Source organism: Balaenoptera acutorostrata, chromosome 19 (genome assembly GCF_949987535.1).
Source record: "Balaenoptera acutorostrata chromosome 19, mBalAcu1.1, whole genome shotgun sequence".
NCBI classification, from domain to species: Eukaryota; Metazoa; Chordata; class Mammalia; order Artiodactyla; family Balaenopteridae; genus Balaenoptera; species Balaenoptera acutorostrata.
Genome location: NC_080082.1, coordinates 18,035,954 through 18,063,030, shown reverse-complemented (window position 1 = coordinate 18,063,030; position 27,077 = coordinate 18,035,954). Strand labels below are relative to the sequence as shown.

General features: G+C 38.0%; 1 protein-coding gene across 2 annotated transcripts in view; it reads left to right on the top strand.

Moving 5' to 3' along the window:
• Positions 1-27,077, top strand: part of SNTB2 (syntrophin beta 2) — a 110,162-nt gene that overhangs the window by 21,411 nt on the left and 61,674 nt on the right. For both annotated transcript variants that reach the window (XM_057533880.1, XM_057533882.1), the window contains exon 2: positions 20,907-21,120. In XM_057533880.1, the coding sequence (XP_057389863.1) occupies positions 20,907-21,120 (214 nt within the window). The remainder of the gene's footprint in view (positions 1-20,906; positions 21,121-27,077) is intronic.

Genomic DNA, 27,077 nt, shown 5'->3' with positions numbered 1-27,077 from the left:
GAGCGCAATGTAATTGGAGATAAAGCTGCTGCTACAAAATAACAAAAAAATCCCATAGATTTAAATTATTTCTGAAATATCCACTATTGTGAACTCTTTCCTTATCCCTTCCACTAGTGAGAATGGTAGAGTTAGAAGTCTTGACCCCCATAGAATTCTGCTTTTACATGTCTTTAACTTGCTGGCTGTTCATGCATGCCTTTTCATGATCCTGTCTCAGCAGTGTCTCCTCAGCTATAGGAGTAAGCTGTACAGCTGTCATGAGCCAATATAGGCACAGCGGGCTATCATCAAGGCAAGAGCTAGGGATCAGTGGCTTATTATGGTCCAGTAGAAAATAAAAGGTCCAGAAATCTGTGGGTCAACAAAGTAAGTTGATCAGAAAGCCAGCATTGCCTCTCTTCCAGGGCAGGAAAAAGTACTGTTGAGCAGGATACACCCGACTGAATCTATGTGGATAATTGCGTTGTATTGTAGAAATAGCATTGGCTTTGGAACCAAGCAGACCTAGAGTTCTGCATGATGTGAGGAAAATAATTTACACTCTTTAAGCCTCAGTTTCTTTTTCGGTCAAATGATTGTGAAGGTTATATAAAATATATTACATAAAGTAACCAGCACATAATAGGTGTTCAAACAATGTTAATCTTCCTTCCCTTCTATGCTTCATACCTGGATTGTTTTAGGATCTCATTCTGCTTGTCTGGAGAAACTGGTGCTAGCTAGTTTAGGAGCAGGTCAACAAAGCAGTAGGAGCTGATAAGGCCCTGATTCATCTCCCTCGTACACACCCAGTGTTTAGGTCATCTGCTCCTATAATTTCAGCTATTACCTGAATATCTATAATGTTTAGCTACATCTTTTTGTTCCCAGCCTTTCTGTGATCCCTTACCAGCATTATCAAATTCAACCATGACCTAGGCAAATTTCTTTGCAGTTACTTATTTATTTAAGTGTGTGTAGCTGCTGGCCCTGTCTCCTTCCTCTCTTCTCTCTGGCTTAGAGGCTTTCTTGTTGTTCTTATCCTTCCCAGTTTTTTTTTTTTTTTTTTTTTTAATTTTATTTATTTATTTATTTATTTATTTATTTATTTATTTATTTATTTATTTATTTATTTATGGCTGTGTTGGGTCTTCGTTTCTGTGCGAGGGCTTTCTCCAGTTGCGGCAAGCGGGGGCCACTCTTCATCGCGGTGCGCGGGCCTCTCACTGTCGCGGCCCCTCTCGCCGCGGAGCACAGGCTCCAGACGCGCAGGCTCAGCAATTGTGGCTCACGGGCTTAGTTGCTCCGCGGCACGTGGGATCCTCCCAGACCAGGGCTCGAACCCGTGTCCCCTGCATTGGCAGGCAGATTCTCAACCACTGCGCCACCAGGGAAGCCCTATCCTTCCCAGTTTTCACCTAAGGTTTATGAAGATGGCAGGAGTAAGTCCTTGCGTCTCCCTGGTTAGTTGGAGTTATTTTGCACAAACAAAAATTCCTACCTTTAAAGAGCTTATAGTAGAAGATAGTGTGATGGTTACTATTCACACTAAATGTAGGTTGTGAATTTGATGCACTATTGGAATTTCTGAAAATGTTAACCTTTGGATTTTTGCATTTTCCATTTAAAACAGTTCCTCAAACCCTTTCCTCCTCCTCCTCCTCCTGCTCCTGCTCCTCCTCCTCCTCCCCTCCCCCTCCTCCTCCCCTCCTCCCCCTCCTCCCCCTCCCCCTCCTCCTCCTCCCCTCCTCCCCCTCCTCTTCCTCTCCCTTCTCTCCCTCCTCCCCCCCTTCTTCTTCTTCTCCTCCTCCTCCTCCTCCTTCTTCCTCTTCTTCTTCTTCTTTTGCAATAGGAATCTGTTATTTATTGAGAACCTTCTCTTAATGTTGTCTTATAAGCTAGAGAATGGTGAGGACTGTCCTCCTTTGCTCAGAGTATGAGGAAGCAGAAGTAGATAGCATTGCTGCTCGGTCCTTGTGCTTCCATAAGGTCACTAGGAGCACCAGAAATCTCCCACCTGGCACCAGATTCATTGGGTTGTATTCATGCCATCAGGTCTTATTCCATATATGGAATTTTATTGCTCCTCAAAAGAAAAACATGTTGAGACAGTAGTTTCTAAGAAGTCAGACTTTGCCACAATCCCTTTTAGACGTAGCACCTCAGGCCTTTCCTAGCTTAGATTTAAAATTCTTTCAGAAACACGAATTCTTCACAGGGACAGATAATTTATTAATTTTGCTCTATGGAAGGGAAGGATCTCAAGTTAAATACATTGCCCACAACCTAAATGAACTGACTACAGATTTAAGCTTTGGGAAACCTAAAACATATTTAAGAACATCAGGTTTTAAACTGAAGCAAGATATTTTCAGTGCTCTACCAACATATGGAAACTTGCAACATCGGCCCCTTCAATAATCCATCTCAATTAAATAGTCTGTGGCTTAAACAAGTATTTTTCTACTGTTCAGTTTACCACATCTTTCTTGGCATCAAATTACCTTTCTACTTAGTTCAAATCGTTAGTTTGACTGTTGGGCTGAATTCAGTTATGGAAGTGGAAATGGAAATTATTTGTGATGTTACTGCTGCGTTGTTCACGTATGGTCATGGTATTTATACAGTTTGTTTCCCTGAAGCTATATTTTTAATTGGCTATTTACAGAGTCAGACCTTTTAGCAAAAGGAGAATCCTCATATGCATGACCTAATTTACTTTCTTAGAGTTCAAGGGAAGTAATATGAAATACTTCCTCTTCATTTGCCCTCAGTCCCATCCCAGGGAAGAGGTTGTTACCAGAATTCATATTTCACAGACCCCTAGTAAGGCAGGGAGAAAGACCTCCAGTTTTATCTTTCCTCTTTCCTTCCTTCTCTTGCCCACTGATCCTTCTGGGTGGGGGGTGCTTCTGGCATCTTGTCTGTGAGATGCAACATCATGGCTTTTTCTTTAATTTTTTTTTTTTTAATAGCTACTTTATTTATTTATTTATTTATTTATTTTTGGCTGTGTTGGGTCTTCGGTTCGTGCAAGGGCTTTCTCTGGTTACGGCAAGTGGGGGCCACTCTTCATCGCGGTGCGGGGACCGCTCTTCATCGCGGTGCGCGGGCCTTTCACTATCGCGGCCCCTCCCGTTGCGGGGCACAGGCTGCAGACGCGCAGGCTCAGTAGTTGTGGCTCACGGGCCCAGCTGCTCCGTGGCATGTGGGATCTTCCCAGACCAGGGCTCGAACCCGTGTCCCCTGCATTAGCAGGCAGATTCTCAACCACTGCGCCACCAGGGAAGCCCATGGCTTTTTCTTTTAATTGGATAATATTTTCCTTCCCATTTCCTCTTCTCAGTATCTAGCATTTCCAGCCTACTTCTTTCAGATTTTACACACATGGCTCCCTAGTGATCCCCCCAAAAGAATTTTAAGGTTCCAGTAACTTTAGGTGAATTTAAGAGAGGAAAAGGTGGGATAATGACTTTTCCTCAAATAAAACTGAAGTTTCTAATAATGCTTCTTAAAAATACTTAAATGCAGCCATTTAAACTATGCTCGTTAGGGAGTGTTGGGAGTATGGGAAGCCACTCTTGGCTCCTACCTTTTAACTTTTTGCTTAGCAATCATTATTACTCATCTCTCCAGTAAGTAATACTATTTGTGCAAGATGTAGGTAATTAATCTCCAATTTCCCTACAGAAAAATGTCTTCTGTAAGCATTTGTTAATTAGGAATTGGCTGCATTTTTATTATTTAATTATTTTTAATAGCTTTTTATCACAAAATAATCAAATACTTTAAAAACCTAATCAATAGGAAAATATATAAAATTAAAGAGTCCACCTTTCCCCAGACTTGTTTCTGTTTAGGGAGGTTTCACAGAGCCCTCTCATCTACTATGTTTTGTACTTCTATAATCTTAAAATATTTACAGAGTACTTTTGTAATAAAAAAATAAAGGTTGGACTTCCCTGGCGGTCCAGTGGTTAAGACTCCGCACTTCCACTGCAGGGAATGCGGGTTCCATCCCTGGTCAGGGAACTAAGATCCCGCATGCTGTGCGGTGCAGCCAAAAAATAATAATAATAAAATAAATAATAAAATAAAATAAAGGTTAAGTTGTTTTAAAGCAATGAAAAGAAGAAGAAAAAAAGAAATCTTACATTCATTGGACCAGTGCTTAGGAGAATACTCTGGGATACTTTGGAGAGAAACAACTTCTGTTTTCTTAAGTAAATGTCAACAATAGTTGTGTGTGTGTATGTGTATTTTTTTAAGGTTGTTTAATTAACCATTTAAAATGTAAAGATCCTAATGCTGTTAAATCATTCTTTAGCTACTCTTCAGTATAAACTTGAAATAAATAAAGAAACAAGTTGCACTGAAAAAGATTTCCTATGTGGCTTTTGTTATTTTTTTACATAGGTTCGTAGATTACGCTAGGGCCAAATTTGAGATATCCTGTGCAGGTATCTTTGGAGTGCAAACAGACAACCCTTTGACCTGATTACATTTTACTACTTGAGGGCAGGAGCTCTGTAGCACACAACTTATACTAATGTCCTACTCACAGCGCAAGTGATGTGTGTATAGTGCGTGAGCGAGATCTATGTTGTATCCTTTCTTTAACTCAATTTTTAAAAAATATACGTTTATCCATTATATTATGAAGTTAGTGATCTGTGTTTCAGTAGTGATCTCAAGCTCTGCTTTGAGGGGAAATGTCTTACAGTTTTTAGAGTACTTCTTTTCTTTTGTATAATTACCTTGGTAGCTCTTTAAGGAGGAATAATCCATAACAGCCAGGGCTACCTTTCATGGTATCTGATAACCCTTAACTAAATATCAACAACCTTTCGAGAACAGATCACAGCTTTTCACATTGAACTCTGCACTCTGGCCTTTCCTAACTACTTACTTTTCTCTGAATGTTTCGTGTCCTCGACTTTATGCTATAACCCCAGCCAGGCATGCTCACTTCCACCTTGTCTGCCTGGGGCACTTCTGCTATCTTTCAGTGATCAAGTCTCCTATTACTTTGTATAATACATTCTATATATAGTTCTGTAATAGTGCTTAATATACTGAGTTGTAATTATTTATTCATTGGTAAAATAATAGTAGTATTTACATGGTTGGTCTTTCTTTTTGCTGTTTAACGGCAGAGTAGCACATGGCAAGTTTTTTCTCTTAGACCTCAGTTTCCTCATTTGTAAAATGGGAGTAATAATGTACCTATCTCATAGGGTTATTGTGAGGTTAAATGAAATTATACACATAAAGCAAAACACTTAATCTGTTTTTGAACATTAAATGAGTAGTGAGGATGGTGATTGAATATTTGTGTCCTCTAGAGCTTCTTGAAGACATAGGATGTATTTTATTCATCATGCAGGGATGGTGGTGCTGAGAGGAGCCTGTTTCCTCGGAGCCCTGGTCTGCTTTGTGAACTTTATCTCATTCACCCTCATAGTAGCTCTCCACCATGCTTAGGTCAGACTCAGAAAGGCACAGTGGTCATTTTTCTGAATTCCCACCTCATGTAATCCTTTATGTTATATGGTAGTGCTCCTTGGGAGGAGGTCTTAACCACTTTGTACACTAATTCATTTAACCAACGCTTATTGAGCCCGTGCTTTTTGCCATGTGCAGTGTTAATTTCTGAAACTGGTGAAAATGATTGTTAGGTTCTGTATTAGGTCATAATAGTAATGTTTCAAATTTGTATGGCTTTTGTAATTTCTAAAATCCTTTTCCATACTTTATTTAATCTTCACAATAACCCCCTAAGGATAGGTTTTATGATTTTATATATAAAGAAACAAATACAAAGAAATGAAATTAAGCCACGAGTATGGATATAAGTTCTGAATGGATGGACACACGGAAGCACAGTCTCTTCCAAAAAGTAATAATTTTCTTTTGAAAAATAGTATTCTTATCTTAGCTTTTTATTTAGTTGTAACTTGGCTGGGGCTACCGTGCCACTTTTCCAACCATCCTGTCCCCATGCCGTTGCTGCCATGCCCACGGCAGGGAAGGACACAATGGTTCTGACTGTTCAGTCTCCTCTGTGCTGCTGAGGGCTCAGAGAGCACCATTTGCTTTCAGTGTGGGCAGGCTAGGGAGTTAAATATTGATCCCTGATTATTAATTTTAAAGTCTTGTGTCTGATATAGAAAAAGTGAATTACCACAGGGTGAAAGGACTCTGACCTGCGTTTTTAAAATATGCTAATGGCAAAGTAATAGTAATAAAATGTACCCTTCTGTGAGATTGTTAGCCAGCATCGTATTTTGCCCTTTTTCTTTTTTCCCATTCTTTTTTTTTTTTTTTTTTTTTTAATTATTTATTTATTTATTTATTTATGGCTGTGCTGGGTCTTCGTTTCTGTGCGAGGGCTTTTCTCTCTAGTTGCGGCAAGCGGGGGCCACCCCTCGTCGCGGTGCGCGGGCCTCTCACTATCGCGGCCTCTCTTGTTGCGGAGCACAGGCTCCAGACGCGCAAGCCCAGCAGGTGTGGCTCACGGGCCCAGTTGCTCCGTGGCATGCGGGATCTTCCCAGACCAGGGCTCGAACCCCTGTCCCCTGCATTGGCAGGCAGACTCCCAACCACTGTGCCACCAGGGAAGCCCTTTTCCCATTCTTGAAACATGAATTGAAGTGCTCACTTGCTCTCACACACGTGAGAGTATCATGTTAATCTTAGATAAGACCTGATTACTCCATGTTTTAACTATACAGACCCAGTGAGCAAGTTTGAGTGATGACTCATTTGTACTGGCGGCTGAGTAATCTATACAAATAGTGTTTTATGATTTTCCACTATCTCAAAAACCAAACTGAAAGTTAAGGGTGTATTCAGGAAAAGATGACATGGGTTTTTAGCCATGGCTTTGCCACAGACTGTGACTTGCAAGAAGTTTTCTGATTTCTTTGAGCCTCATTTTTCATAGGGTTTCGGTTTAGCATCTTTAAAAATGAACAGTTTGTACAAAATTATCACTAAGGTCTCCTCTATCTCTGAAATTTTGTAAGTTAGCTATTTTTAGATTAGTATTTGTCCACAGGACACTCTGGATGGCTGTGTGTGTGTATAGGGGGCCCAACATAATACACTTGAAATTGATAGCTATTTCATTAATCTTCTCAAATATGATAATTTTTTTAGGCTATATTGACTCTAGCTCTATGATTCAAATGTACTTACTACACTGGTGAATCTTTCTCCTTTCCTAGAATAATCTTCAGGAGAGAGGTGGATTTAGCATGCATGAAGATAAATATAATCTCACGATAAGCACTCTTACTGATTATAGGAAGCGAATATTGACACAAATTGGCTGTCAATTGCAAGGGCAAACTTTCACGTATCCAAAGCTGCTCTACAGTATAACTTAATATTATTTGACAAGAATATTTGTCTTGGAATTTTGGGATTAAATATAGATACCTCTAGAATGACACTGTTCTTTGGTTTTGTCATTATTCTGACCTCTCAAATTTACTCTGACTCGTTAAGAATGAAGTAAAAGTAAAAGTGAGCGGGGGAAATGGAAAGGTGTTTGTCAAAGGGTACAAACTTCCGGTTATAAGATGAATAAGTTCTGGGGATCTAATATTCAACCTGGTAACTATAGTTAACAATACTGTATTATATACTTGAAAGTTGCTAAGAGAATAGATCTTAACTGTTCTCACCACACACAAAAAATTGCAATTATATGAAGTGATGGATGTGTTAACTAACCTTGTTGTGGTAATCGATTTTGAAACATTTGAATCATTTTGCAAAATGTCGATTTAGATTTGTCTCTTGGTTTATCATGAATACACAGAGCTTATGTATTTTTTGAGCAAGAATACTACAGAAGTGATATATCCTTCTCAGTATATATGGGAGGGTAGGGTGCATGACATCAATATGTCTTAATACTAGTGATGTAAACCTTGATTACTGTTGAATTTCTCCACATAAAGTTACTACTTTCCCTTTTGTAATTAATAAATATCTTGGGGGAGATTTGTTGAGACTGCAGGTATCCTATAACTATTTAAACTTTCACCCTTTATTCTTTAAACTTTTCACTAATTTTAGCATTTGTCAGTGGGTCTGGCCTGCAACAGTTATTATTGTAGTGTTCTAATGATGATTTTCTCTTTTTCTCATTCCTTGGACACTTTTTAAAAATTATATACAGTCAAACATATTATTTTTAAGTTTTTTATTTATTTTTGGCTGCGTTGGGTCTTTGTTGCTGCGCACGGGCTTTCTCTAGTTGGGGCAAGCGGGGGCTACTCTTCATTGCAGTGCACGGGCTTCTCTTGTTGTGGAGCACGGGCTCTAGGCACGCGGGCTTCAGTAGTTGCAGCACGTGGGCTCAGTAGTTGTGGCACACGGGCCCTAGATTGTGCGGGCTTCAGTAGTTATGGCATGCGGGCTCAGTAGTCGTGGCTCGCAGGCTTAGTTGCTCTGCAGCATGTGGGATCTTCCCAGACCAGGGATCGAACCCATGTTGCCTGCATTGGCAGGCGGATTCTTAACCACTGTGCCACCAGGGAAGTCCCATGACACTTACTAATTGGAATGCTTCTTTTTGTTTTTTTGGCTGCACCGCATGGCTTGTGGGATTTTAGTTCTCGGACCAGGGATTGAACCTCGGTCCTTGGCAGTGAGAGCGCAAAGTCCTAACCACTGGACCGCCAGGGAATTCCCTAATTGGAATTCTTCTATAAGAGCTGTTCCATCTCTCCCATTTACTTATTTATTCAGTTATTTATATCAGTGTGGGCTCATGGATATTTATAATCCCATACCACTATTATTTTTTGATGTTCAAATTGTTCCAGCTTTTTAAAAATTACTTCTTAATTTTAAAAAGTAATAAAACAAATTATAAGTGAAAACAGTAATTTGTTGTGGGTTGACCAGTGCATTACACTATCGCTTAACATTCAGTACAGTAGCTGGTTTCTGTGCACTCTGACAATTCTCAGTCCACTACAGCTGAACTCCTTAGTCATGTGTTATATAAGAATGAGGAGGGAAAGAACATGAACACATCTTTGTCTTTTCTTCTCTTCCTGAACTCAGTTAATTCTGCCAATCTGGTCAGAAAATCCCTAGTAACAACAAAAGCTTGGCAGTTACTAATAGCAGTTCTTTTGTACAATAAGAAAAATTACAAAGTGTTTAAAGAGAGGGAAACTTGGATGGTATTCTTGTTCCCCAGTGGTGACTGACTGGATGTTCAGGATGGAGTGCTTGTTGACCCCTTGAACACAGCTATTGTGCTGGGTTAATATTGTGTTTCCGTCTATAGTTTATCACTTGGAGTGCCGATCTAAAACAAACCATCCGGTGTATCCAGCTAGTCCGGGACATCCACTTTGCAACGGATAAGGATTTCCTTGTGCTTAAACTGCTAGAATTTCTTTTTTTTTTGGTCTAGTGGAAAAACATTATTAGTGTTTTTATTAAGTATTTTTCAGTTATTTCATTTTGTTTGCTGTTGTTACATCCAATTATGTGTAATATTTTATTTATACTTCTTTTATAGCATTTATCACATATTACCTTTTGTCGTTTCTCCTTTATTAATTGGTCTTTATTTGGGGGGGAGGGTACATATCTTCCTTTTCCATCTCAACTGAACAACTTGAGGACACAGTCTGTATAGTAAACTTTTTAAATATCCTACGTGCTTTGCATATAGGAGAGAGTTCTTTGTTGTTGAAGAGGGGGGAACATTACAGTTTTTTTTAAGAGTAAAAAATTGTTTCCTACCATTTATGTCAGGAATAGATAAAAGTATATACATTGGATTTGTGAGACAAGGATTTTCTTTACTTATAGAAGAACGTTTTAATCCATTATTGACTCCTTATAATAAGATTAAATTTTCATGTCACTGCAAGAGCAAACTGCTCATCCATAAGCCATGTATTTAAGTAGATAATAGTTTATTAAATAGAATTTTGTTCTAATAACAGATTTGTTCTAATAACAAATTTAGTTGAAGAGAACCTCAACAAAGATCATTCATATACGATTTATGTGATAACCTTCAGTCTATAGAGAGTCTATGACCGGTCCCACATATTATTCAAAAAGCAGATGATGGTGTTGAACACAGACCCTTTATTCAAATATCTGCAAAAATCCTTCATCTAGAGCTATTAGCAGCAGTTTTTAACTAGATTTTTTTACCCATGCCATAAATATTTCTCATGATCTCCCCAGGACAGGGAAATTAGGATTACAAAATACGTCTATATTTGTGACAGAATTTTTCATAATTCATCCAACCAATATTTACAGTTCATCTTCTGTATGTTAGTGATTTCTGCTATAAACACTTTATACTGCCAAATTTTGACCAGTGTATAACATTCATTTGTGCTAAAGCTTAGTATGCATATTGTTATAGTGATGTCATGTGGAGTGGGATAAAACTTGCTCTGAAAGGTTGGAAGCAAGTGTAATGTCAAGCCAGAGTCATAGAAAGATTGTGTGTGTGCTAGAAAAATACAAGAATTTTTGCCTCATGAGTGTGCAAGAGAATGTATTCAGGACCTTAAATAGCCCTGCACAGACTGCAACACAGTTCTGAGGAGTGACTAGAAAAAAGTGAAGAACCATGGATAGATAAGCAGTATAGAAGTGATGTGTTGTAATTATCGTTGACTTTTGTGGTCTTGACTTTTAATCCCTTCAAAGACCCTTGGTCAAATGGAAAAGACGGGCAAAACAGAAACTGTGACATATGAGAAGTGCCTTAATAGTGATATGTGGAATGTTACAGAAATATAAATGAGGAAGGCTATGTGCTGTCAAAAATTGGTCTTTTTGTGAAAGGGGAGACAAAGAACAATTGACTTGCTGTCTTTCTGGAGATAACTACCCTTTCCAGATATTCTTTGATGTTGCATAATGATCCCATTCTGTAGATTATGTATGTTTAATGCCTGCTATCTTCCAGGCTCTCTTAACCAGTTTACTTTTATTTTATCAGTTAATCTTATTTAATCCTCTCAGTTATTCAGGACAATTGGTATTAGGGTTTGTATTAGAGTTTTGTGGATTAGAAATTGAGATTGAAAAGTTAAATTATTTGTCCAAATCATTAAGTTTATAATTAATAGAACTGAAATTCAAATTTGGTCTATTCAATTTCATATCTTAGCCTCTGTCTACTCTCCTATACTTTGTCCAGAGTATATTGTATTAATTGTACACTCAAATAAGCACTGATATTCAGTACTTCCAACACTCAAACACAGGCCTAGGCACTTTTCATACATTATCTCATTTAATTCCCACAACAGCCATTTGAAGGTGGTATTCAGTGTTTAACAAATGTGGAAACTGAGGCTCAGGCAAGTAAATTATGTGCTTCAAACCTCTCAAAATTTAAATGGTAATGTCAAGACTTGAACTGAGATTCATTTGACTTTAAAATTTGTTGCTCTGTATTTACACTTCAGTGATTTTACAAAAATTATCCAAAGGGCATCAACTGTAGTTAGCAAATGCATTGTAGGGTGTGAGATACAGATATAAGACAATTGCACACTGATACCCCACTGTTCTTTCAGCATTTATTGAATAGTGACTTCTCCCCCATTGTCGTTGTTTCTGCTATTGAATCTTTTTCTGAAATTACGTTCTAATCCATGTTTTTCTTTGTTATTTGATGGCATATATTTAAAATTAATTTTAATATTATTATTTAATAGAACATATGCTTATTATTTAAAAGTTCAAACATTGTAGAAATAGTTAACTTCAAAAATAGAAGTCACTGTAATTGAAATGTAGATATAACCATTATTAGCGAATTGGCATTTTTTTTTGTTTGTTTAGTTTTTTTTAACATCTTTATTGGAGTATAATTGCTTTACAATGGTGTGTTAGTTTCTGCTTTATAACAAAGTGAATCAGCTATACATATACATATATCCCCATATCTCCTCCCTCTTGCATCTCCCTCCCACCCTCCCTATCCCACCACTCTAGGTGGTCACAAAGCACCGAGCTGATCTCCCTGTGCTATGTGGCTGCTTCCCACTAGCTATCTATTTTACATTTGGTAGTGTATATATGTCCATGCCACTCTCTCACTTCATCCCAGCTTACCATTCTCCCTCCCTGTGTCCTCAAGTCCATTCTCTACGTCTGCATCTTTATTCCTGTCCTGCCCCTAGGTTCTTCGGAACTTTTTTTTTTTTAGATTCCATATATATGTGTTAGCATATGGTATTTGTTTTTCTCTTTCTAACTTACTTCACTTTGTATGACAGACTCTAGATCCATCCACCTCACTTCAAATAACTCAATTTTGTTTCTTTTTATGGCTGAGTAATATTCCGTTGTATACACGTGCCACATCTTCTTTATCAATTCATCTGTCGATGGACACTTAGGTTGCTTCCATGTCCTGGTGCGAATTGGCATATTTTTCTTGAGTACTTTATGAACATACAAATGTATATATAATTTTCTAAAACATAAAACTGAGAGCTTACTATTTTCACTTAGCAACTCTGATACCCTTAGTTTTACCTTTGGTTTTATAGAGTTTGAGTCATTTTACCATGTTTTTAAGAATCTGATAGGGTTTATAAAAAAAACAAAGCAAAACTAGCCTCTACTTTCATATTTCAGCAGGAGACTAAGAAGCAATATAAATTATTCCTAACCAGCCTTATGCAAATTGCCTTTCTCATTGCCTCTACTCTAGTGAAAATGAAATTAAAGTCTTTATCTTTCTATTTTTTCTAATCCTATAGATGGTCAAGACTTTTCTACTGTTGTCAACAGTCCTCTGCTTTGTATGTTTTGAAGTAAGCAAAAAGGGTATGAAACAGATTGGACCATTGTTTCACATAAAGCAGTACTTCCTTTCAGGGGAGGGAGAAGTACTAAAAGTAGAATTGACTTATAAAAACAGAGATCTGTCATAGGAAATAAATATAAATCTCAACACCAAAAGGAAAAGAAAAATATGTAATTTGAAGTAGTTTTTCAAATGCAGTGTCTCCTGTTTATGGATTAGTTATATAAAGGATTCTAAACATACATAATTACTATTTAGTAGTTTCCACAGGGAAATCTGCCGGTAGCTGTCTTCCTTACAAAAACATTTAAAAATGCAAACCTAAGGTGTTTAAAACTTTTTTTTATAAAAAATTGAAAAGCTTGCATATTCTTTTGCAGTTTGAAGAAACATTTGAAAGAAAATCACTTTAAATTCATTTTTTAAATATTTACTTTATAAATGACCCACAACTGGTTTTACCATATAAGATTAGTAGTTGAAGAAGACTACCAAGGAGAAATTATACAGTAAAGAGTCCAAAGACCCAAATTATTTCAATCTAGTTGGTTCTATGTTTGTATACATAAAAGCGTGAAAGCTAATACTTTTGAATAAAAGTAATAGATATCCATGTTAGAATTTGATTGAGGCCAAAAAAATATCTTTTTTTACCAGTTTGCATAAATTTATTATAAAGGGCCATAATTTTAAAATCCTGAAATTTTAATTGCTGGGGACGAATTTCAGAGATACCTTATTTCTGGTTTGTTTGGATTTATTCCACTGTAGCTAAGAGGTTTAAAAGGAAACTTGAATTCTCCATGTCATCTTAGTAGTAATTTGAGATCCTCAGAAAGAATACATCTCCTACTTTTATTGACTTGGACAGACCTTGGAGTGAAATGGAGAAGGAAAGATGGGTAATGAAGTGAAATGAAAATCTCAGGACAAACACAAACTATAGTTATTTTTTTAAAGCAGAACATTGAAATCACATAAGCACGTGTACAGCTTCTGAGGACATGTTTGGTTTCTTTGCTGGGGATTTTTTCCTCCTGATGACTAGCAAGAAAAAAGGAGCTAACTTCACAGAGTTAAATGATAAGGCAATAATGGGAAATTAAGTATGACTTTGGAAATACTAGTACAACAAATCCAAAGAAGTATTGCTCAAATTTGTGTTAGATTTAAGGTTCTGGTGATCATTCTGTAACTCCTCACTGTCGTAACTCACAAATCACTCCTTCCATGTCTTCAGACAAAAAAGTATAGAGACATGAATTTCCTGCTTTTAAAGAGAAGAAAATAATAACATCCTGCATTTGTTGAAGCAGGAGATCAAGATTGGGTTGCCATATATACATACCATTTTTCACCCATTAAAATAGCAAAGATTGTTTTAAATAAGATTACTTCCTGTTGACAAGTCTACTGACGTGGACATGCTCATATATACTGCTGGTGGGAGTATAAAATGGTATAATCCTTTTGGGGAGAAATTTGCAGTATTTATCATGAGTCTTAAATATTCCTTTGACACAGTAATTTCTCTCCTGAAAAATATATTTATTATAGCATTATTTAAAGTAAGTGCCCAATAAATTAGGGAACGCCTGAATAAATTATGGTAAACACGATGGAATGCTCTATAGCTATTTTTAAATGATGCTTATGAAGAATTTGTTTAACATGGGAAGATGTATGTTACCATGTTAAGTAAAGGACTAAAACATGTGGAAGGAAATGGGGTAGAATCAGGAATTTTTATATTTGTTTTCATTTTCTTTTCAGTATTTGCCAGTGTAATTATCTGAGGGGAAAGGATAAGGCCAGCAGAAGGCAAAATGGTGGTTGCCAGGGGCTGGGGGAAAGAGAATGGGGAGTTACTGTTTAAAGGGTACCGAGTTTCAGTATGGGAAGATGAAAAAGTTCTGGAGATGGATGGAGGTGATGGTTGCACAACAGTGTGAAAGTACTTGATGCCACTGAACTGTACACGTAAAAAACAGTTAAAATGGTAAATTTTATGTTATGTGTATTTTACCACAATTACCAAAAAAGGGGGGGGCCATTACAATGGTTTGGGTGATCCAGAGCATGTCGGTAGTGGGAATTGAGGGAAGTAGGTAGATTAGAGAAAAATTGCAGAGGTGGCATGAGATGGTTTGGCACTTGATTGGATGTGGGGGCTAGGGAGAGGGAGGAGTCTACAAAGGTTTAGAGAAGTGGTTCCCAAAGCATCGTGGGCATGAGAATCAGCCACCTGAGGGAGCTTTAATAAAATTCAGATTATTGGGCTTTACACCAGACTTGCTACACTACTGGTTTAGCCACTGTGTGGCTAGAAAGATGGTGCTGCTAATGCTAATAACTAAAGCAATGCACACAGGAGGAGATTAAAGATAATGAAGATCGGTTCACATGTGCATATGTTAAGTTTGAAGGGTTGGGGCAGCACTCTGGTGAAAGAAATCAGGGCCAACAAGAGAAATTGGTTCTCTAGATGTATGTTAAATCTAAAGATCCAGCACTGAAAGTTGCTAGAGAGGGACTTCCCTGGCGGCGCAGTGGATAGGACTCCACACTCCCAATGCAGGGGGCCTGGGTTCGATCCCAGGTCAAGGAGCTAGATCCCACATGCATGCCACAACCGGGAGTTTACATGCCACAACTAAGGAGCCCACATGCCACAACTAAGGAGCTGGTGAGCCACAACTAAGGAGCCCTGGAGCCGTAACTGAAGAGCCCGCCTGCCACAGCTAAGACCCGGTGCAGCCAAATAAATAAATAAATGAATATTAAAGAAAAAAAAGTTGCTAGAGAGTAGAGGATAAAGTGAGCAGAAAGTGCTAAATCACTGTAGGGCTAGGAGGAGGAAGCAGGTATTAGAAAATAAATGGTCAGAAAGGAGGAGTAAAAACAGTTGATAGAGTGTATTGTCAGATGTTGGAATGGTCAAGAATAGGGATTGAGAAAAAGGGCCTTTAGATTGGGTGAGTAAGAAAACACGAGCTAGTCTTTAGAATGCAGTTTTATTCAGAAGAGATTAAGGAGCAAAAGGAGAAAATAGAAACAGCAAGCATAAAGTTTTTATTTTCAAGGAGTGGTAAAGAGAGGAAGGAGCCAAGTCAGGGAGAGTAAGATCAAGACAAGGCATTTTCCAGTTTGAGTAAACTTGGTACTAATTTAGGCCGGTATTTCTATGGAAGACTTGTCTCTCATGGGTCTCCTGTCTCTTTTGCTGTTCCTTCTCTTATCCCCAGCCCCCTTATCCACCCTAAGGATAAGTCAACCCCCCTTCTCCAGTCTATCAGGGCATCTGAGTAGATCTACCTTCAGTAGAGAATCTGACCCTTCTCACCACCTCCACTCCTATCACCCTGGTCTAACTACCATAATCTCTCACATTTAATAACCTCCCAATTGGTCTTCCTGCTTCTGCCCTTGCCCTCTTTCACTCTATTTTCAACAAAGTAGTGAGAATGATTAAAATACAAGTTAGATCATATCACTGCTCAGCTTAAAACCTCCCAATGGCTTCCCAATTCAGAATAAAAGCCACAGTCCTTACAGTGACCTACATGAGCTGCCTCCCATTCCCTCTACCCTTATGTCCCTGTTTTCTCTCTTTCCCCCTCTATTACCCTGTGCTAGTCACACTGGCCTTACTTAATTTAACACTTTTCTCTCATCTGGAATGCTTCTCCCAAATATTCCCTTGACTGACTCCCCGCCTTCTTTAAGTCATTGCTCAAATGTCTTCATAAGGCAGCTCACCTAACCATCTTATTTACAGTCGCAAATTGACCCCCTTGCAGCACTCTGATCTGCCTTCCCTTACTGTTTACCCTTTTCCATAACACTTAATTTTTTATAACTTACTCTATAATTTACTTATTTTAATTTTAATTTTTTAATTATGCAGTAAAATTGGCTCCCCCCCACCCCCCATATGGTATACACTTCTGTGAATTTTAACCCATGTATAAATTCTTGTGACCATCACCACAATGAGGATATAGGCTAGTTCTTCGCTCAAAAAAAACTCATCACATCTTCCCCATGCCTGTCTTCATACAGTTTTGTCTTTTCAGTAATAGAATCATGCAGTATGTAACCTTTTGACACTGGCTTCTTTTACTCAGCATAATACCTTTGAGATTCATCCAAGTTGCTCGGTTAATTTTCCTTTTTTTTTTTTAAATTTTATTTATTTATTTATTTATTTATTTATTTTTGGCTGCATTGGTCTTTGTTGCTGTGTGTGGGCTTTCTCTAGTTGCGGCGAGTGGGGGCTACTCTTTGTTGCGGTTTGCGAGCTTTGCATTACAGTGGCTTCTCTTGTTGCGGAGCATGGGCTCTAGGCACGTGGGCTTCAGTAGCTGTGGCACGTGGGCTAAGTAGTTGTGGCTCTTGGGCTTATTTGCTCCACGGCATGTGGGATCTTCCCGGACCAAGGCTCGAACCCGTGTCCCCTGCATTGGCAGGCGGATTCTTAACCACTGCGCCACCAGGGAATCCCCTCATTTTCCTTTTCATTGCCAAGTAATATTCTGTTCCCTGGCTGTACTGCAATTTATCCATTCACCCATTAAAGGAAATTTGGGTTGTTTCCAGTTTGGGCACTTAGGAATAGAGCTGATAAAAAACATTCATATATGTGAACATATATGAACATAAGTTTATGTGAATGTAAGTTTTTGTTTTTCTAGAATATAGTTTACTTATTCATTACATTTATCCTTTTTTATTTTTGCATGTTTTGTCCATGGATATATTATTCTAGGTTCCCAAAACAGTTCCTGGCACATAGCAGGAGCTCAATAAATTAGAGAATGTGCAATGTTATTGATACTTTAAAATGGAAAGGTATAATGAAATCAGAGTCACTCTGAACACGTGTAAGGTTTACATCACCAAACCCTAGACTGTGCAGCCTACTCAGGCCCTAAATGGCAAGAGACTTGAGCTGAAAGGCACCTGCAAGTTGAGAATGTAAAAGGCTTTTTACGAAAAATAAGTAATTCCTCCCTGATGCTTTTGGTGGCCATCTATCAGATTCCTGATTTGGAGGAGGAGCTTGGGATGAGGTCAAGGAGAAACTTCTCGGGAGAATACTTAAACAGTGATGTCAATGTAACTCACTTGTGAGACAAATGAAAAGCCAGCTCTTCCACCCTAAAGATAGGTCAGAAACAAACTTGTTTGCAAAAGCAGGGGAAATATTGGCACGATTCTCCCTACATTGTCTGATCCATTTAGTTTCACTTAAACTCATAGTAAAGGTCACTTGAAGAGATAAGAAAACGATAAGCATTAGAAATTAGAGAGGAAAATAATGATTATATGAGAGATTGATGTTTATAAGGGAAGGTGATTGATATACCAGAATACTTGTGTTCACAGCCATAGGCTACTTCTGCCCTATAAAGTATCTTTTGGATAAGCTTTTAAAAGCCACATAAATGGCATTCAGTTTAAAATCAGATGCTGCCTAATGCCCCAAACCAGGATAGCAGTGTACCTTGTTAATATACATGGACCCCTGTAACCTTATTCATTAGAGCATGGAATTCAGTAAGAATCAGTTGGATCTTGGATCCTATCCCGTGCATTATAGTTTTAGAAGGTTCAACAAGGTTTTAGTTTAAGGTGGTTCCATGTTTAAAGTTTGAGCAAGTTTTCGGAATAAATTTTCTTCCTTTCTTAAATAAGGTTTTTTGTTTTTTGTATAAATGATATGGGCTCATCAAAGTTTCAAATATACACAACTACATAAAGAAAAAAAAAAGGCAGTCCTATGCATATTTCTAGGCACTATTGATATTTTGCTGAAAATCTTCCCAGATGTCTTTCCAGGTGTGTGTACAATACATGTATATGTTTTTTGTCACTCTAAAGAGAAGGGATTATAGTGATGCTTTTAGGGTGGGGGAGAACCCCCTTCATTTTCAATAAGAGCGAGCAGTGCGTAAAAGAAAGATTAACTTCAGCAACTAAACACCTAAAATACTATAAACATCAGAGTTTAAGCATGTTGAGGATGATCTTTAACTATCAGGAAAAGTGAAATAACTCTGAAATATATCACAGTTTCTTTTTTTTTAATTTATTTAAAGATTATTTATTTATTTATTTATTTAATTTGGCTGCGCCGGGTCTTATTTGCGGCACGCAGGATCTAGTTCCCCGACCAGGGATCGAACTCGGGCCCCCTGCATGGGGAGCGTGGATTCTTACCCACTGGACTACCAGGGAAGTCCCATATCACGGTTTCTTTTTTATTATTATTATTAATTTATTTATTTCTTTCTGGCTGCTTTGGGTCTTCGTTGCTGCGTGCAGGCTTTCTCTAGTTGCGGCGAGCAGGGGATACTCTTCATTGTGGTGCACAGGCTTCTCATTGCGGTGGCTTCTCTTGTTGTGGAGCACGGGCTCTAGGCGCACAGGCTCAGTAGTTGTGGCACACGGGCTTAGTAGCTCCGTGACATGCGGGATCTTTCCGAACCAGGGCTCGAACACTTGTCCCCTGCATTGGCAGGCGGATTCTTAACCACTGCGCCACCAGGGAAACCCTGAATTTTGTTTTATATGCATGTATTACCTATTCAAAAAAGAAACAATATTTTAAAGACTTGTTAGCTATGTTTTTAGAAACATAGCTGATTATTTTTTAGATTTAGTAATCTATTTCTTAGTAAAGTTTCATAGGCTTGTAAAGCTTCTAATGCTATAAAATATTAATACTAGCTATTATGACATTGATAAGCATTGATAATGATCATATCTTTCTAGTTTTTCAGTTCCCATGATACTACTCTAATGACCTACCACAGTGGAATTTGAGAGGAGGTAGATTACTGATGTAACATATATTGATGTTAGAAGAGGAAATGGTGACCGATTTATCTACATTCAATGATTTATTGACATTTTAATGCTTTTTAAGATTTTACTAAAAAAGGATTTAATAATCTTCAGTTTATCTAGTTTTTGAAATAAGAGCACAATGCCTCAAATGATAGTAGTTGCCAGTCATGAATGAGGTAAAAGAAGTATTTTATATGTCTTAAAATTGAACTTAAAAGAAAAACATTTCGCATATATTAAAAGCTATATCTTAATTTGGGGCTACCGTTAATAGAAATACCTTGTTTTTGACTATGTTTTTGTACTTGTTTTTCAAAGCTATAATGGTTTGTTTCCATAGCTGTCTCCCTTACTAGACTGGACATTCCTTGAAGGCAGGGTCCATGCCTAAGTTACTCTTGTATTCTCAGTGGCTAGCCTAATGCCTGATACTTGGAAGGTAGCTAAAAATGTTGACTGAGTTGAATCGAACTGAAATAGAGATACATAGCTTAGTCTGGAGAAGAGAGAGATCATCTCAGTCTTCAGATATCTGAAGGGTTCTCATGTGGAAGAGATTAAGTTTGTTCTATATGGCCTCTGTAGTCAGCAAACCAATGGGTGGAAGTTTCAAGTTTCTAAATGTTGAGTTGTCTAAAGCTAGATGGGGCTGTCTCAGGAGGTACTGAATCTATCTCCAGATTCATTCATGATGGCCAACTACTGAGATAATTCAGGTATTTAATTGTTCATTTTTTCCTTCACTCATTTATTCAAACATTTACTGAGTAGGCACTGGTCTGGATGTTAGACACCACGATTGAATAAATTGTAAACCCTGCCTTTGGGGAACTCGCAGCCAGCAGGGGAACTGAAGTATTAACAAAGGATTACAACCCAGGGTGCTTAGAGGTTGCTACAGAAGAGTAATGGTAATACCCTGGAGAGAGTGAACAGGAAAGGCTGCTGAGGAGGTGACTCTTGAGTAGAGCTTACCAGGCCGACAAAGGGAGAAAGGTGTCCTAAGCAGAAGCAACAATATGCAAAGACTCAGAAGTTAAAGTTTTTAGGATAGAGCAGTGGTATATCATTTGGATTACATGTTCTTAAAGCACCCTCCAATCCTAAGATTCTGTGTGCTGGCTCTTTAACTTCGTGTATTTTTTCACTTCATGCCAGATAGTTCGTGTATGTATATATTTCAGTTGTTATTTTTCATAGGAAGCAAAAATACTAACCTTCTTCTTTGATTTTTGTTCATTAGTTAAATTCATCCGAGAAGTAACGCCATATATCAAGAAGCCATCGTTAGTATCAGATCTGCCATGGGAAGGTGCAGCTCCCCAGTCACCGAGCTTTAGTGGCAGCGAGGATTCCGGTTCTCCAAAACACCAGAACAGCACCAAGGACAGGAAGGTCATCCCTCTCAAAATGTGCTTTGCTGCTAGAAACCTAAGCATGCCGGACCTGGAAAACAGGTGAGCTGTACCTAAGGAGAACATCGTACTCATAGCTTTGCAAACTTACAGATATGTTGCAATATTACTTTCTCCCTTTGCGTATTTTTATGCAATAATATGACTGTTGACTAAATTATATAGAGGAAAACATCAGTCTGAGATGAGAGAATCATTTTTGGACTTCCATATTTAACTTACTTCACACATATATGTACATATATAGATCAATTTTGGATGAACACACAAGAAGCTTAATGATGGTTATGCCTGGGGAATGAAATGGGATTAGAAGGTAGAAGGAAAGAAGAGGCTTCTACTTTTCATTTTAAACTTTCTGGAGTGTTATTATTAGTTTATTCATTATGAATAGTACTTAATAATTGAAAAAGTCTTGTCCAAGAAATTTTAAAAAATATCTCCTAGGAGGAAATTCCTTATACTATGGTTAGTGTAAAGAATCAGAGATCTTCATTATAGGTCAGACTGCATCAACTAGTAACGTGACTGTGGCAGGTTAGCTTCTTTTGACCTCAGTTTCCTCGTTTGTGAAATGAGAGCATTGGATTGGATAATTTCTAATGTCCCTCCTAGTTCTATCACCATTTGGGTTCTATGACTTTGTCTTCATTAATGCCATGATGTGGTACTGGTAAACCTAGTGTTAGGTTAGAGATGGGAAAAAAAGAGATAAAGAAACTAGTCCAAAGACATAGTTAAGGACAAACTTTTTATAATATACTTTTGCTTTTATGGTCTCCTCTGATCTGAATGCACAGCCTAATCGGGATGGGATGGTTCACAGAAGACAGCAAGAAGCTGAATGACCTTCTTGGGCATTTTAGGCCATGGGGACATGGAAGCTCCTGCTCTATAATATATTATGTGTATACTGGAAAGAGTTGAGCTCTGCAATCACACAGACCTTGGTTTGAATCCAAACTAGGTCACCTGCTCCAAGGAAGGCTCTGAGCGAGTTCCTTCACCTCTATAAACCTCCATATTCTCAGTGATTAAAAAAAATAATAATAAGAATAATGCTTAACTCAGTGTGCAGATTAAATGGGATAACACACATGAAGCCCTTTGCATAGAGCCAAACACATAGTAGGTTCTCAAGAAATAGTAGCTTAAAAAGTCTTAACTGCTAACTTTGTATACATACATACATATATAAATATATATATATATATTGGCCACGCCATGCAGCTTGTGCGATCTTAGTTCCCTGACCAGGGATTGAACTCAAGCCCTCAGAGGTGAAAGTGCGGAGTCCTAACCACTGGACCGCCAGGGAATTCCCATGTATACATATTTTGAAAATTACATTCTGATATATTTGTATTGTTTTTATTTGCTTTCTTTTAAAAGTTCAAGACATAGAAATTACTTCTTGTTATATACAGGTTTATTTGTGAAAGATTGTATGTATATTGAGTCATATATAAATACAGAACAGCTTGATCTTTAAAGAAATGCTTTTTTTTTTTTTTTCATACAGTATGAATCTAATTTGTACTTATGCATACCAGGGTCGGCAATGGGGATAGATTGGGAGATTGGGATTGACATATAAACACTACTATGTATAAAATAGATAACTAATGAGAATAGACTGTAAAGCACAGGGAACTCTACTCAATGCTCTGTGGTGACCTAAGTGGGAAGGAAATCCAAGGAAGAGGGGATATATGTATATGTGTGGCTGATTCACTTTGTTGTACAGTGGAAACTAACACAACATTGTAAAGCAACTATGCTCCAATAAAAATAAAAAAGAAAAATAAAAAAATAAAAAAATAAAAAAGAATCTAATTTGTAAAATAAATAATCAACTCTGCCTCTTAAATACAAATTAAAATTTTTTTCTCAAATGAGATATATTTATGTAGAGACTGTGATCTGTTAATCATGGACTTAAAAAAAATTATGTAGTTAGGACTATAGGGAAGGAATTAGAATAGAGTTACCATGTGATAAAGAGAACAAATAGCCATTAAATTTGTCATCTGATTGTCAGGCTGAGGAAAGTATTCAGGCTAAATCCCTTCATAATAAATCATTTCTTTTTTTTTTTTTAATAAAGAGATTTCTTATTTTGATTAATTAATTAATTAATTTATTTTTGGCTGTGTTGGGTCTTCGTTTCTGTGCGAGGGCTTTCTCTAGTTGTGGCGAGTGGGGGCCACTCTTAATCGCGGTGCGCGGGCCTCTCACTATCGCGGCCTCTCTTGTTGCGGAGCACAGGCTCCAGATGCGCAGGCTCAGTAGTTGTGGCTCACGGGCCCAGTTGCTCCGCGGCATGTGGGATCCTCCCAGACCAGGGCTCGAACCCGTGTCCCCTGCATTGGCAGGCAGACTCTCAACCACTGCGCCACCAGGGAAGCCCTCTTTTTTTTTTTTTAATAAATAAATTTATTTATTTATTTTTGGCTGCTTTAGGTCTTGCTGTGTGCTGGCTTTCTCTAGTTGCGGCGAGCGGGGGCTACTCTTCGTTGCAATGTGTGGGCTTCTCATTGCAGCGGCTTCTCTTGTTGCGGAGCACAGGCTCTAGGCGCGTGGGCTTCAGTAGTTGTGGCACGTGGGCTCAGTGGTTGTTGCTCGCAGGCTCTAGATCACAGGCTCAGTAGTTGTGGCACATGGGCTTAGTAGCTCCGCGGCATGTGGGATCTTCCCAGACCAGGGCTCGAACACTTGTCCCCTGCATTGGCAGGCGGATCCTTAACCACTGTGCCACCAGGGAAGTCCCTATAAGTCATTTCTGAGAACGAGAATAGATTGTTGTCTTAGTCTGTTCAGGCTGCTGTAACAAAATACCATAAACTGGATGGCTTATAAACAACAGAAATTTATTTTTCACAGTTAGGGAAAAGCCTTGGAAGTCTAAGATCAAGGCACTGGCATATTTAGTGTCTAGCGAAGGCCCACTTCCTGATTCATAGATGGTCATTTTCTTGCTATGCCCTCACATGGCAGAGAAATCTAGACAGCTCCCTGGGGTCTCTCTCGTGAGAGCACTAATCCCATCTGTGAAGACTCTGCCCTCATGATCTAATCACCTCCCAGAGGCCCCATCATCTAATTTTGTCACATTCAGGGTTAGAATTTTAATATATGAATTTGAGGCAGGGACACAAACATTCAGTCTACAGCACCTGTAGTGCTGCTGATATATTTCTATAGCATGCTGGGGTTGTGGGAGTAGGGAGAGAAGGAAGGAGGAAGGTGATATGACTTGGCTGTATTGCTGAAAGTGGTGCTAGTTTATCATCCACTAAGACATCTTTTAGAGCTCAATAACCTTGACCTTTATTAAAACTTGGGGCTGCATTCTCTTTAGCGTATATGCTAAAGACATTTGGTGGATGGTCAAGTTTGAAATAGATTTTCAGAACCAACAGGAGAGGGCAGTTTGGGCTACAAGAGTTGTATAATCACCGTGCTCTTCAGTAAGATGATCAGTCTACTTATTACTATACAAGGATAGGTCTTAGAAGAGTTAGGCTTTTGCAGATTATCAGGCTTAATGCTGCAAAGTGATTTGTTTCCAAAGTTACTTAAAATACCAAATTTGGGGACTTCCATGGTGGTCACGTGGTTAAGACTCCACGTGCAGTGCTCTCAGTGCAGGGGGCATGGGTTCAGTCCCTGGTTGGGGAACTAAGATCCAGCATGCTGCATGGTGCGGCCAAAAAAAGAAAAAAAAATACCAAATTTGCAAATGATCTGCTTTTTGTAAAATAGAAGTTGGAAGAGATTCAAGGTTATTCTTATGTCACTCTTACTTGCATTCCAGTGTGCTTTCTAGAGAAAAAGAAAAGCAGTAGAATTGCAGGTACCTGGCAAAATTATACGTAACTTTGGTTATACCCACAGGAATGTGAACATCTATCCTAAGTGTCTTGGTAGAAAAAAATGTTCAGAGCCATTGACTAATTACACTGAAGTTAGGGTGATGGACTTTGTAACTTTAGGCAAACTATTTGTTTTCGTAAGCCTTGGTTTCCTCCTGTATAAAATGAAAGGTTATATGAGGATTAAATAAGAGAACAGTTATAAAATTGGCATAGTATCCTCTCAATATATTATTATTATAGGTGCTGTTGGTGTCCTTGTGACCTTAAGTAAGTCCCTTAATTTCTCTGTCCTCCTATTTTTTTCTTTCTGTAAAATGGACATAATAATGCTTGCTCAACTCTGTTCTTTTACTTCAAGGATAAATAAGATAGTATCTGTAAAATCACTTGGAGCTCTTTGATCCTTAAATTTATCTCAGCTCTGTCAAAGGAAATGTCATGACAGGTAACACAGCTGCAACATTTAAAGCCATGGAGAAAAACAGTTCATTTATGAATAGCAAAAATAAGTTTCATCAGGACATCTGTCACCAAGGTATTTATCACATTGCAGCCTTATATAACTGACCATATTTCTATTTGAAAATCTTAATCTTCCACATAGTCTTTTGTAAAACTCTGACAAGGAATAGGCTTAGATGTTCCCTAATCTGGAAAATAATTATGAATCTGGTATTTAAGCCGTACATAGGCAAGTGGATTCCCATCATTCTTCATTTTTTCCCTAACAATTTATTATGAAAATCTTCAAACATACAGCAAAGTCGAAAGAATTTTATAGTCAACACTCATTTTTCCACCACATAGATTCTACCATTAACATTTTACTATATATACTTTATCATGGATTGGCCCACCTATCCATCCGTCAATCCATCTTAATTTTCTTTGATGCATTTCAAAGTGAATTGCACACATTAGAATACTTCTCTCTACTCAAGCATGCATATAGAGTTCAGTGTTTTCGCTGTAGCTTTCTTCTTTTGAGACAATATTTGCATACAATAAAATACACAAATCCTAAATTTTGACAGATGCATAAAATTATGTAACCCAAGCCTATCAAGATACAGGACATTACTGTTACCTTGGAAAGTTTTCTTTTGCCCCTTCCCAGTCAATTCCCTCTCCCACCTTCCAAGGCTACTACTGTTCTGACTTGCTGTCATAGATCTGTTTCAACTATTCTAAAACTTCATGTAAATGTAGTCATATCATATGTACTTTTTTGTGATAGAATTATTTAACTCAGCGTAAGAATTTTGAGATTCATTCTTCTTGTTGCATGTAACAATAGCTCTTTCTCTTTTATTGCTGAGTAGTGTTATGTTTTATGAATATAACATAGTTTTTTTATCCATTTTCCTATTCATGGATACCTGAGCTATTTCCAGTTTGGAGCTAATATTAATAAAGTTACTGTGAATATTTTTGTTCAACTCTTGTGGGCATACATTTTTATTTCTCTTGGATAAATTCTTAGGAGTGAAACTGCTGGCTCAAAGAGTAGGTGTATGTTTAGTTTTTTAAAAAACTGCCAGGCTTTTTTCCAGAGTGGTTGTGCCATTTTACATGCCCACCAGCAGTGTGCAAGAGTTTCCATTGCTTCACATCCTTGCCAGCATTGGTAGTGTCAGTCTTTTTAATATTAACTATATTAACTATTAATATTAAATATTCTGGTGGGTGTGTAGTGGAATCTCCTTGTGGTTCATCCTTCATTTTAATGTAAAGACTTCACTTTCTAGATAAAAAACTTATTTGACATGAGAGGAAAGCGTTCTTTTTTTCTGTTTTACTACATTGATTCAGTTTCACTATCTAGAGCTGAGAAAAAGTGCTGACCATCAGAATGAATAAGTAAAGAGGGGGAGGAAGTTTATTCGCTTCTTCCACCTCTAGTCCTCAAGACCTCACTAGATGCTTCTGATAGTTATAAGTGGTTCATTGTGGAAAGTGAAAGCTAAATAAATAATGACAAAGTCCAGGGAGAGAACATGAGCCTGTTCCTTAGCAAACAGCATTGTGGGCAGTGCGGAGTTTAGCGAGGACAAGGTGTTCTTAAACGCTGCTTTTCGGAAATGTAAATCTGTTATCATTGAGCTGGTTCACAATGTCTGG